The 14,338-nt window shown below is 42.4% G+C and overlaps 1 protein-coding gene across 1 annotated transcript in view; it reads right to left on the bottom strand.

The window, feature by feature from the left end:
• Window positions 1–14,338, bottom strand: part of LOC139467860 (suppressor of fused homolog) — a 30,872-nt gene that overhangs the window by 13,807 nt on the left and 2,727 nt on the right. Inside the window, exons 2-7 of the mRNA XM_071249367.1 lie at window positions 12,813–12,947; window positions 12,380–12,516; window positions 11,262–11,407; window positions 9,417–9,502; window positions 7,988–8,134; window positions 6,828–7,034 (exon numbers count right to left, since the gene is read on the bottom strand). Of these exons, the coding sequence (XP_071105468.1) occupies window positions 6,828–7,034; window positions 7,988–8,134; window positions 9,417–9,502; window positions 11,262–11,407; window positions 12,380–12,516; window positions 12,813–12,947 (858 nt within the window). The remainder of the gene's footprint in view (window positions 1–6,827; window positions 7,035–7,987; window positions 8,135–9,416; window positions 9,503–11,261; window positions 11,408–12,379; window positions 12,517–12,812; window positions 12,948–14,338) is intronic.

Raw genomic sequence — 14,338 nt, 5'->3', positions numbered from 1 at the left:
CGGAAAAAGGTGTGATAGCCTGCGAGCCAACCTCAAGTAGACGAAGTAAACCAGCTTCACAATCGACCGCCGGGGCATCGACGTAACCGGGTAGTAGGAAGTCGAGGCAATATGGCCATTGCACGAAGTAATGAGATCGTTTTCATCCCTGAAGCGGCGTATAAGTACTCCTGTTCTTATATCGAGGTGACGATGGAGGACGACAACACGATACGAGGCAGGTATGCAACAGGGGTCAGTGGGACGGCCGAGGGACTTTAAGTATCAAATCGACACAGTGTCCGGTAGTCAAGGCGGAAGATAGGAAGGTGTCGTAGTCGAAAAGATCAAACCGGACGAAGGAAGGCGATCTTTTCCATCCCTTGAACGCCTATAGGCGCTATCGTTCTTACAGCGAAGGGTTGATGAAACAAGGTTCCTCGTGACAGCCGTGTTGGTAGAGGAGGTCTATTGTTTCCAACATCCGTACATGGATGGACTGCGACAGGCGCCTGGTTGAGTGGTAGCACCAAGCGTACAGTTAGACATGGAAACCAATCTGTAGAAATACATGGCACCCCTTGCCATGGTAAGTTGACCTAATTCCGGTCGGAGTTGTTGACAGTCCGAGTACTTGACACGTGACATGTAAATCACACTGCGCAGTAGCCGAGAAAACCGCCTTGGAGTCGGAACTGAGGTGCAAACTCCACACACAGACAATCCTCAATGAACTGCGTGAGAGGCGATCAAGTGGTGTACCCGAGTTTTGCGATAAAACACGGAACCCCATGGGCGTCGTGGAAAACCCGGTGAGCGCCGAGGAAGAGTCTCTTTCAGGAGCGCTGGCGCTAGGGTAGGGTAGAACAGCGTTGGTGTCGGCGATGTCGACGAAGTAAACTCTTTGTAAGTGGATGTCGTCGTCGAATCTGATACAGACGCTGTTCACATGACGCTCTGTTTCGATGGAAACCCGCAGGTCATCTCTCCGGAATCATAGCGCTTTAAACGACGGGATTATGGATAACGTCTCAGTGGGCAAGTTGAATCAGACCAACTGTCTATTGGTTGAAAAGATTCCACCCAGGAAGTAGAACGATAGTCACGATCCCGAAGACCGACGGGAGAGTAGCGACAGGAGCGGCGACAGTTGTTTCACCATGCTTCTCCGTGTGACGAGTTATGAGACGGCAGCAAGAGAAGAGGGCAGCAAGAGAAGAGGGCAGTGGCGCCGGGGAGGCGATTGCCGATGGTGCCCCTTAAGCCGCAGTAGAAGATCGGATAGTCGGCTCGTTGATCTGAGCTTGATAAAGCTTGTTGATCTGGGTGCCGGAGGTCATCTTAGGCGCCGGATATATCATAGGCGCTTCTTCCGTAACTCTTGAGGCGCCGGAGTAGTCAGAGGCGCCAGAGACATTAGAGGCGTCGAAGATCATGAGATCAAAGACCTTAGAGGCGCCGGGAGCGCCGAAGACATCAGAGGATGCGGAGGCGCTGGAGCGCGGAGACATCAGAGGCGCCGGGAATTCACGAGGCGCCGAGACATCAGAGGCGCCGGGAGCGCACGAGGCGCCGAGACATCTGAGGCGCCGGAGGCGCCGGGAGCGCCGGGACATCAGAGGCGCCGGAGGCGCCGAGACATCGGAGGCGCCGGGAGCGCACGAGGCGCCGAGACATCAGAGGCGCCGGGAGCGCCGGGAGCGCCGGGAGCGCACGAGGCGCCGAGACATCTGAGGCGCCGGAGGCGCCGGGAGCGCCGGGACATCAGAGGCGCCGGAGGCGCCGGGAGCGCCGAGACATCGGAGGCGCCGGGAGCGCCGGGAGCGCCGGGAGCGCCGGGAGCGCACGAGGCGCCGAGACATCAGAGGCGCCGGGAGCGCCGGGAGCGCCGAGACATCGGAGGCGCCGGGAGCGCACGAGGCGCCGAGACATCAGAGGCGCCGGAGGCGCCGGAGGCGCCGGGAGCGCCCGAGGCGCCGAGACATCGGAGGCGCCGGGAGCGCCGGGAGCGCCGGGAGCGCCGGGAGCGCCGGGACATCAGAGGCGCCGGAGGCGCCGGGGGCGCCGGAGACATCAGCGTTGATGTGGTGGTGTTGGAGGCCGTGAACGGTCGTATGTCGTGCCAGGGGAGGCAGACTCTACGTTGGGAGCGCTGGAGCCGCCGGTGGAGTAGGAGACCGTGAACGGTCATATGTCGTGCCATGGGAGGCAGACTCTACGTTGGGAGCCGCCGTTGGTGCTTGGAGCACTGCGAAGCTCCGCTGAGCGCTGCTGCCGTCAACGTAGGTGGGGGTCGACGAGCACGTTGAGCGAGGTGTGTCCTGGATACTCGCATGAGCTGAAGGATCACAGCGACGAATGACTGCAACATCGGCACTGCCTTGTGAAAGTACAGGGCGTCGTACAATCACGGCAGAAAGGGGCGGCCCCGACCAGATTTGTTCCCGCGGCAACAAGTGCAGCGAGGCAGAAAATCTGGAATTTAAGCAAAACATAACTATGTGGCAAAGCCACAAAGTGCGGGAAGCATAATGTGATTCAGAAACTTTGTATTTCAATGAAGTTTATGAGATCAAACAATGACGCTAAAAGGTAGCGAAAAAGCATAGCTTTAAGCAAACACATAACCATGTGGCCAATCACAAAGTATGGGAAGCATAATGTGATTCAGAAACTTTGTATTTCAATGAAGTTTATGAGATCAAACAATGACGCTAAAAGGTAGCGAAAAAGCATAGCTTTAAGCAAACACATAACCATGTGCAAACACGTAACCATGTGGCAAAACCACAGAGTACGGGAGACATAATGTAACTCAAAAACTTCGTATTATATTGAAGTTTATGAGAAGAAACAATTACGCTGAGAGGTAGCGAAAAGGCAAGGCTTTAAGCACACCAAAACAACATACATAAATGTAATGTATTACCCAAGCCAAAGAGAGAATTCAAAACGCAGAACACGACATTACGTGGCCACGTGGTGAATGGCCAAAATGGCGGGAAAGAAAACAAAATGGCGGGAACAACATTGCGCCCGTAAATTACTGTGACGTGAGCCACAGACGAGCGATAAACGTTACAATTTACGAATGGGAAGACCCTAAGGTCACGGCCCATAACAGGTAACAATGTAGCAGCATATAATGAATGTAGAAACACGCAAAATATAAAAAACAAATAATAAGCTTTAATTTCCACAAGGGATACACAGTACGTCCGTCCGTGGAGGTGACAAAGCAGTTATGAGTTTTTGTGTGACGTCATGACTTCCGGGTCACGTGCCGACTGTGAGAGGGCGCTGCCTCCTGAGCTGGTTGGGACAACTTTCTTCAGCAGCTGGATCTCACACAGTTCGTCACTCTGTCAAAGACAGCAGTAAATGCAATACATGCAATACGGAGTAATGCAGGATAAGTTAAAAAATTTACCTATATAAAGCTGAAACAGCTAGTCTGAGAAATACAACCATGTCATGACACTATATGTTATGTGCTGCATGAAGACACTATATATGTGATGTGCTGCATGAAGACACTATATATGTTATGTGCTGCATGAAGACACTATATATGTTATGTGCTGCATGAAGACACTATATATGTGATGTGCTGCATGAAGACACTATGTATGTGATGTGCTGCATGAAGACACTATATATGTTATGTGCAGCATGAAGACACTATATATGTGATGTGCTGCATGAAGACACTATATATGTGATGTGCTGCATGAAGACACTATATATGTGATGTGCTGCATGAAGACACTATATATGTTATGTGCTTCATGAAGACACAATATATGTTATGTGCTCCATGAAGACACAATATATGTGATGTGCTGCATGAAGACACTATATATGTGATGTGCTGCATGAAGACACTCTATATGTTATGTGCTGCATGAAGACACTATGTATGTTATGTGCTGCATGAAGACACAATATATGTGATGTGCTGCATGAAGACACTATATATGTGATGTGCTTCATGAAGACACTATATATGTTATGTACTGCATGAAGACACTATATATGTGATGTGCTGCATGAAGACACTATATATGTGATGTGCTTCATGAAGACACTATATATGTTATGTACTGCATGAAGACACTATATATGTGATGTGCTGCATGAAGACACTATATATGTGATGTGCTGCATGAAGACACTATATATGTGATGTGCTGCATGAAGACACTATATATGTGATGTGCTGCATGAAGACACTATATATGTGATGTGCTTCATGAAGACACAATATATGTGATGTGCTGCATGAAGACACTCTATATGTTATGTGCTGCATGAAGACACTATATATGTGATGTGCTGCATGAAGACACAATATATGTGATGTGCTGCATGAAGACACTATATATGTGATGTGCTGCATGAAGACACTCTATATGTTATGTGCTGCATGAAGACACTATATATGTGATGTGCTGCATGAAGACACTATATATGTGATATGTGCTGCATGAAGACACTATATATGTGATATGTGCTGCATGAAGACACAAGATGTGATGTGAGTGAGTGAGTATGGTTTTACGCCGCTTTTAGCAATATTCCAGCAATATCACGGCGGGGGACACCAGAAATGGGCTTCACACATTGTACCCATGTCGGGAATCGAACCCGGGTCTTCGGCGTGACGAGCGAACGCTTTAACCACTAGGCTACCCGACCGCCCCCAAGATGTGATGTGCTGCATGAAGACACAATATATGTTATGTGCTGCATGAAGACACTATATATGTGATATGTGCTGCATGAAGACACAAGATGTGATGTGCTGTATGAAGACACTCTATATGTTATGTGCTGCATGAAAACACTATATATGTGATGTGCTGCATGAAGACACTATATATGTGATATGTGCTGCATGAAGACACCATATATGTGATATGTGCTGCATGAAGACACAAGATGTGATGTGCTGCATCTAGACACTATATATGTTATGTGCTGCATGAAGACACTATACATGTGATATGTGCTGCATGAAGACACAAGATGTGATGTGCTGCATGAAGACACTATATATGTTATGTGCTGCATGAAGACACTATATATGTGATGTGCTGCATGAAGACACTATATATGTGATATGTGCTGCATGAAGACACTATATATGTGATATGTGCTGCATGAAGACACAAGATGTGATGTGCTGCATGAAGACACTATATATGTTATGTGCTGCATGAAGACACTATATATGTGATATGTGCTGCATGAAGACACAAGATGTGATGTGCTGCATGAAGACACTATATATGTGATGTGCTGCATGAAGACACTATATATGTGATATGTGCTGCATGAAGACACAAGATGTGATGTGCTGCATGAAGACACAATATATGAGATGTGCTGCATGAAGACACTATATATTTGATGTGCTTCATGAAGTCACTATATGTGATTTGCTGCATGAAGACACTATATATGTTATGTGCTGCATGAAGACACTATATATGTTATGTGCTGCATGAAGACACTATATATGTGATGTGCTGCATGAAGACACTATGTATGTGATGTGCTGCATGAAGACACTATATATGTTATGTGCAGCATGAAGACACTATATATGTGATGTGCTGCATGAAGACACTATATATGTGATGTGCTGCATGAAGACACTATATATGTGATGTGCTGCATGAAGACACTATATATGTTATGTGCTTCATGAAGACACAATATATGTTATGTGCTGCATGAAGACACAATATATGTGATGTGCTGCATGAAGACACTATATATGTGATGTGCTGCATGAAGACACTCTATATGTTATGTGCTGCATGAAGACACTATATATGTGATGTGCTGCATGAAGACACTATATATGTGATATGTGCTGCATGAAGACACTATATATGTGATATGTGCTGCATGAAGACACAAGATGTGATGTGCTGCATGAAGACACAATATATGTTATGTGCTGCATGAAGACACTCTATATGTGATATGTGCTGCATGAAGACACAAGATGTGATGTGCTGCATGAAGACACTCTATATGTTATGTGCTGCATGAAAACACTATATATGTGATGTGCTGCATGAAGACACTATATATGTGATATGTGCTGCATGAAGACACTATATATGTGATATGTGCTGCATGAAGACACAAGATGTGATGTGCTGCATCTAGACACTATATATGTTATGTGCTGCATGAAGACACTATATATGTGATATGTGCTGCATGAAGACACAAGATGTGCTGTGCTGCATGAAGACACTATATATGTTATGTGCTGCATGAAGACACTATATATGTGATGTGCTGCATGAAGACACTATATATGTGATATGTGCTGCATGAAGACACTATATATGTGATATGTGCTGCATGAAGACACAAGATGTGATATGTGCTGCATGAAGACACAAGATGTGATGTGCTGCATGAAGACACTATATATGTGATGTGCTGCATGAAGACACTATATATGTGATATGTGCTGCATGAAGACACAAGATGTGATGTGCTGCATGAAGACACTATATATGTGATGTGCTGCATGAAGACACTATATATGTGATATGTGCTGCATGAAGACACAAGATGTGATGTGCTGCATGAAGACACAATATATGAGATGTGCTGCATGAAGACACTATATATTTGATGTGCTTCATGAAGTCACTATATGTGATTTGCTGCATGAAGACACTATATGTGATGTGCTGCATGAAGACACTATATATCTTATGTGCTGCATGAAGACACTATATATGTGATATGTGCTGCAGCATGAAGACACAAGATGTGATGTGCTGCATGAAGACACAATACATATGATGTGTACCCACTTAACCACCATAGGGAGCAGCTCAGCAGCCTCTGCATCAAAACACAGCTGGACGGCATCGATGGGCTCCACGTGCAGCAGGTCGTCGTCCTGGTCCTCATCCAGGACAATGTTCTCCTTATTGTCATTGTTGTTATCGGCAGGAGTGGCTCCGGTCTCCTTCATCTTTAAACTTCTCTTGGGTGTGTGTTCACCCGACTCTTGGTTTCTGACAGGAAATAACAACTCATGTCAAATCATGTTAAATAAACACTTAGTTATGTCACCCTCTTATGAAGGACCAAACGTGACTGACGTGAATCTTAGTTTACATCTTACCATAAATGGCAACTATGCTTGTCGTAAGAGGCAACCTACAGGATCAGGCTCACTGATTTGGTTGAAACATGTCATCGTATCCCAATACGTGGATCGATGCTCATGATGCCAATCACTAATCAGACTCGATTATTTACAGACCGCCATCATATAGCTGGAATATTGCTGAGTGCGGCAAACAAACAAACACACCTTATAACTTTATGCTTATTTAATCTTATTTATTCAACATCAACATAATGAATTTTTAAGATGACCCTTGATTTTGTGTCTGTATTTTTCTCAACCAGATATTCCTAACATGTACACATCCTCATTTATCCAGTGTATTATCCCACTGGCCACTTAAGTTTCATTTTGGAAATAATGTCACCATCACCATCTCTCTCACAACTTACTTGCACCCTGTGAAGATCCAGGGTAGAAAAGGTCTTCAGCAAACCATGCTTGCCATAAAAGGCGACTATGCTTGCTGTAAGAGGCGACTATGCTTGTTGTAAGAGGCGACTAACGGGATCAGTTGTCAGGCTCACTGACTTGGTTGATACATGTCATCATATCCCAACTGCGTAGATTGATGCTCATGATGTCACTGCATTATCTGGTCCAGACTTGATTATTTACAGACCGCCGTCAGATATTGCTGAGTGCAGCATGAAACAACAATGAAAATCCTACTTACTTGCAAAGGTTTTGTCTCACAAATGGGTGCAATCTGGTGGACAGGTATTTTAGGTGTGTTTCAAATACAGTTCAAAATGAAACTATGCTAGTGAATGGGTTCTGGTATTTATCATAATAGAATGAAAACATTGATGTGTGTACCGGTACTTATGTACTTACAAGAGCCTCCATCTGAATACAGCCGTGACGTGCCCCATGTTGGACCCATCCTTCTCTATCCCCTCCATCACCATCGCCTGTAAACTGGGATTCTTCTCAAACAGGGACTTCTTACGATCCATATCAGTTACAAAGAATGGGCCAACACTGAAAAGTGGTAGATTTAAGATACAGGGATGTCTGATGACAGAACAAGAGTGAGTGAATTGGGTTTAACACCGCTTTTAACATTATTCCAGTTATATCACGGCGTGTCAGCTTAATGTGGGAGGAATGCCTGAAGTGATTCAGGTCTCAGACGTTTACCACTTCTGTGAAACCCACGGGTACAGGTATGGTGCTGACAAACCTAGAAACATATTCAGGGCGAACCGGGATTCAAACCCACAATCATAGGTTTCTGGCGTGCCCAAGGGACGCAACTCTGCACAGCAAATTTACAGAACAAGATACAGTAAGCACTATTAAACCAACCTCACTACCTACAACATATAAATGCATATGTGCTACTCAAAAGAAGTTAAGGAACACCCGATTCTTTCATATTACAATAGGTAATCTGTCATGTCATGACAGATTACTTCTAGTAATACTTAAGAACTAGGGGTCCTTAACTTCTTTTGAGCAGCATGAGCATTTCTGATTAAATGCAGTGTTTTTATACTTTTATAGGCTGCACCTATAGGACAGCTGACAAATTACAAATGAAATACATGTACCTACTTCAATAAATCTTGATAAAATTTATGAGCATACATCCTCATGACTGTTTTCACAACGAATATTTTCAAGTTTTCATGATTTGTAATGTACAAGCTATTCCGACATCTAACAATGTACATATTCACAATACTACTGTCATAACAACTCATTCCAATAGTGCTCCATTTTTTTAAAGAATAGCTATATTTTTACTTACTGCATAAACACCAGATAGGTACTTGGTTACCAAAAACTCGATCATGAGTGATATTAATTAGTCTATACTGGCGTCAGTTTGTATTGAGCTGAAGTGTTTGGCACTTCTTACGTCTACATACAGACAGTTTCACTCTTTGTATTCTAACACAGGCCTAATTTCAAGATTATTATTGTTAATTACGAGATAAAGATACTGTGTTTTCAATATAGAGCCAATTACCTATAGATTTAAGCACAATAAATTTAATTTGCAACCTAACATGCAGCTTTGAATATTACAGTAACAACAACTTTTCATTTTGTAACCTTTGATTGTACACAGCTTTATATCAAAATGCCTACTGACAATGACTGAGACAAAGGTTTTTTTTGTTGTAAATATTAGCTTGAAGTGGTCATCAAATCAGCTGTTCCAATAAGATATGGTTATTGTAATTTGAAACCTGTGATTGACCCTTCAGAATGTAGTATTTTCCAAATTCCCAGTGGAATTGTGTACAAGACTCACTCTGGTGACTCCTGCAGGAGATGCAACATGCCCGCACCCTTCCACTTCTGTGCGGCCTTGATCTCGTCATCCATCACCCCCACCAACTGACAACACAGCAATAGGTACAGAACTTACAACACGCTACACAACCGTCTTCTACTTTACTACACTGCATGTCACAGTGAAGGCTTTATAATTCTATATGCAATATTGCAGCTATACCCAGGGTTTCACATCAGTTCGTTTTCTAGGACACTGACTGGTTGCCATCCAAAATGTCCTAAACATATCTTTCAAATTTGGTAATGATATAAAAGGTTTATATAATCATGAACATGTCCTATTATAAGTTGTAGCAGCATCACCTTGGGTACTTGGGGTTTTATGCGTCTCCGGCTCGTGGTATAAAACCTAATGAGGATGCATAAAACCCCATGTACCCTGAGTGATCCTGCTACAACGAATTTATCTTACCAACATGTTTTAATATGACATTGTAAAAGAATTCAAACAAAGTCAAAATTGATAGAAAACAGCTGTTCGATTGAGCTGAGGTAAGCTTGCGTTCTGTCACATGACTTCCAATGACTTGGGCGACTTATGGCTTTGAAGTGAGGTATGAGGGACTTATTCTGTCTCTAAGAATTCCATGTGCAGCCTGATTTCCCCTGCTGAGAAATGTATTCCCCTCCAATTCAGGTTACACAGTATTTTATCAAGATCATGTGGACCAATCAGATCTCATCATTCTGATGGGGAGGTATGATAATGCCATTTGTCTCTGACAAAATCACTGATATAACACCAAGAATGGTTGCCACCATGAAAACTACTCTGGATATTCTAACTGTGGTTCTCGTCCCACAAAGAATCCTGGCAATGTGGCTGTTGCAACTGCCATACATAAGACAAATGAATGTTCAGCACTACAATTGCTTTGAAAAATGAGCTGCTGGTTAATATGTGTTGCCCAAATGAAAAGGCTACCTCAAAATACAACGCCAGCATGCTGATCCTTGGTCACAATACTTGATGACATTATCACTTGGGGGTATATGTGGTTTACGCGTCCCACGTTCAGTTTGATACCACGAGCTAGAGTCACGTTTAATAAACCTAACAGGGATGCAAAAAATAACACATACCCCAGGTGATACTACAACAACAAATATATCTTGCCGAAATGTTTCAATCTGCCATTGTAAAAAAATTAAACAAATTGTAAATTGGTAGAAAACAGCTGTTCGATTGACCTGCAGTTAACTTGTACTGTGTCATTAACATGTAATCAATGTGCAGATTCATTCTTACGTTCAGAAATTTATTTCCCTTCCACATGTTCCAGGCAGGATACACAGTATTTTATCAAGATCAAATGAACCAATCAGATGTGAACACTCTGCCATGGAGGTAAGATAATACTTGTCACAGGGATAGACATGACCAATAGTTTGTTAGTGGAGGACTAGTGAACGTCAAGAGGACTGACTGTTTATTCTAACAACCTTATTTGTCACTTTACATATGCCTGAGCTGTGGACTAGTTGGATGAGGCCAATGGTGTCTACCCCTGGTTGTCAACGAAATGGTCCACTGTACATCTCTTACTTGAAAGTTCCAAGTACAATCGATAAGGAATGTTTATGGAGGTACCTGTCTAAACTCGATGGTGATGTACGGCATGTCCAGATTGCACTTGCTTGATAACGGTGTTATAACCTACACTGAAACGTCACTCTAAATTGTAATAAAGAAGTTGTTCATCCATATATCTTATCCTTACTTAGTACTCCAACTTTAAATGCCTCTCAAAGAAATTGTTCTAACCTACAGTTGATAAGGAAGGTTAGTGGAGGTACCTACCTGTCTGAACTCGATGGTGCCGTATGGCGTGTCCAGGTCGAGGAGCTGGGGGTCCTCCGCCACCAGCATGTGTTGTATCCTACAGCAGCTCTCCCCATCCAGGGGCTTATGCCAAGGGATGTGGTCTCCAACATGCAACACATTGCCTGCCACAGATACACCAACACGTCTATACACTAACTTCTATATGTAACTTCACAAAGATTGCCTGAGCATGGTGAGTGTAATATCAAATTTAATGTAAAAATAAGGTGATGGGGAATCTCAAATTGGGACCAGTTCAATACTTCAACGTGGAATAAAAAAAATTCATTCCATAAGTTTTGAGACACCCCAACCTCACCCCCAAAAATATTTCTGAAAATGTTGAATTCCTTGAAATACTCAAAAACACACTGTAAGGAAGAATGACGAACATATTCTAGTACTGTTCCATATATTTATTATAAGAACTAGAACAATATCCTGGAACGTTGAAACCAGAAATGCACAAACAAATGAGCATTGAAAAGTTCACATCACATGATTATTTGGACAGTAAAACTTCATGAGTGAGAATGTTTTTTACGCCGCTTTTAGCAATATTCCAGCAATGGACTTCACACATTGTACCCATGTCGGGAATCGGCGTGAAGAGCGAATGACCTGATGTATCTAATGACAACTACTAACAATATGCCTGGTCGAATCCTTTTGCATTACAGTTTACATAACCAGTGGTGCTAAGAACATGAGGAGCTTGCGGGCCAAGGTAACTGCTTTCTCTCTCAGCTTTCCAGCATAAAACATTGAGAAGTCCGGTAAGTTGATCGTGTGGGATTTTCAGGGGTAGTAACCACCCCATCCCTAAAATTAAGGACAGGGTTGTGTGTTCAAGATGTGGAATAGTTAAAGATTTTTTTTTTTTTGTGAAAATGGAAATAAAAAATGAAACATGTGGCAGACTTAATGATGATGCGGATGGAGCCTGAGAACCAAGACTATCATGTTTTTTAGCCTAAATATAGCAATTTTAACATGCTTTACGTGAGTTGCCATAGTACCAGAAATAGTTTACTTTCCAGTACAACATGTAACACTAACAGTGTAACTATAGGCCTCATATTTGATGTTCTGACCTGTGTGGAAGACATAGCGAGCCAGCTTGTTGATGAGCGTGGAGGCCCAATCTGGTGGATCTGTATCCTCAATGTTCCTCCGAACACGCAGTGTCAGCTCAAACCCGAAGCCACTCGGCTCTCCACGCTCTACTCGCCTGTAACACATCGCACAGACATGATAGGCTAACCAAGAAATGTATTCAGACAAAATCTAAATCAGACATGTTAAAAGTCAGAGCCTTAGCAGCACGGGCGTCCGAAAACGTATGACACCTGAAAACCTATGATCTGACGATATATCACAGCGTGTCAGCTTCACGTAGGAGGAAAGCCTGAAGCAATGCAGGACTCAGACATTTACCTAGAAACCTAGAAACAGAATCAGGGCACACCCGGCTTTTCAAAGTGAATTATATTGTGTTTAATGTTGGTAAAAAATTTAGTATGTTACCGGTGAACTCTCTCATCGCCATACAAGTCGCTGAAGCCGAAAGTGATGAAGTGCCAGTGAGGGGGAATGCTCTTGGACAAATCTCCTTCATTGGAATATACGCGGATAATGTCGAGAGGGTCTGGTCCACCTAACCTGAAAACATAATGAGCAATGTATTCCATACCAATTCAATTCATAATGTAACTCATAAACACGATACAATGAGAAAAACAAACAATAACTATGACATGTCTATTTGTTATCTGGAAGCATTTCATGAATACAATTGATGTAACGTAGATACATTCTGATTATAATCAGATCTCTTACTCTGTTAGGTCATTTATTATCGACGTGACACATTGACATACTGGAATGATTTAAGTTCACTTTTGACCTAACAGCTGACTGGACTAAATTCTTTTGAAATACAGAATTCAGATACTGGTTGTGATAGAAATTAACTCAAAGTGCCTGAGTTGACTTGAGCTGGCACTAATTAATTACCATATTACAGGCTGTATTATTAATTATAGATTCCAAACGAAGTGCCGTTAGCAGAAAACTGGAGGAAAATAATTATTTTCTTGAAAATTAGGATTTTTCTGAATATGCTCAAAGTTCTTATTTCAAATTTAGAAGTACACTAGCAATGTATTTTAACACTGTATACAAAGCAACAATGTGAAACTAAGCACTAAAACATCTTCCTCTTTATCATGTTTACCATCCTCCCAAGGCAAGGGAGTTAAGTGACCATAAAAGCCCAGTTTGCACCTATACTGAAATAGGCTGGAATTTCAGAGTTACTGTAAACCTTGTTTATAACAAACAGTATTATAACGAACTGATGGATATAATCATGACAATGAACAGGTTTTCTGTCCCGGTCATTTCCTGTATATATGAACTTTTTCCCCCTCAGAAATTGACTTCCCGGTAATGCATATAGAACAACTGATAAACACACAAAATTGCTTTCATTTTTTTCACTTTACACGCCCTTTGATTACATTTGTGTAGACAAAGATGCAGTACAGACAATGGAATGGGGATTAGCCAGTTAGTGTTTGAAAGGGGATGGCCAGGTTCTTTTAGCTTACAATAGAGTTCTGTTTACAACCCTGACATCACCACTATTATTGCAGGTCCTAGCTCATTCTGAACAACTAAAACTGAAAACAAGATATAACTTTTTAGAATATCTAATAATATCATAGTGCATTTGAATGATTATCAAATTTTACTGACATGCTTAACATGATTAGGTGAGCACTGTGATACAAGCATGTTCAGACAAATCTTATTTTTACATTTAAACAACAATCTTTATAATCATGTTGATACATTCCAGCGGTTTTAAAATCAGAGATTAGTTGACATGATGTTACATAACCAGTATTTCATGTGACTTAAATTCACATTTCTGCACACATTGATAGCTGCACATATTTGTATATATGACAATTCAACATGGAAGCACAATTATTTCTGATGGTCAAGGGGAGATAACTCATTCATAAATTGCCCAGCTGTTCATCATG

Source organism: Haliotis cracherodii, unplaced genomic scaffold (genome assembly GCF_022045235.1).
Source record: "Haliotis cracherodii isolate W230 unplaced genomic scaffold, xgHalCrac1.p SCAF_2, whole genome shotgun sequence".
In the NCBI taxonomy this organism is placed as follows: Eukaryota; Metazoa; Mollusca; class Gastropoda; order Lepetellida; family Haliotidae; genus Haliotis; species Haliotis cracherodii.
Note: the sequence above shows the minus strand (reverse complement) of the source record. Positions and strands in the feature narration are given on the sequence as shown.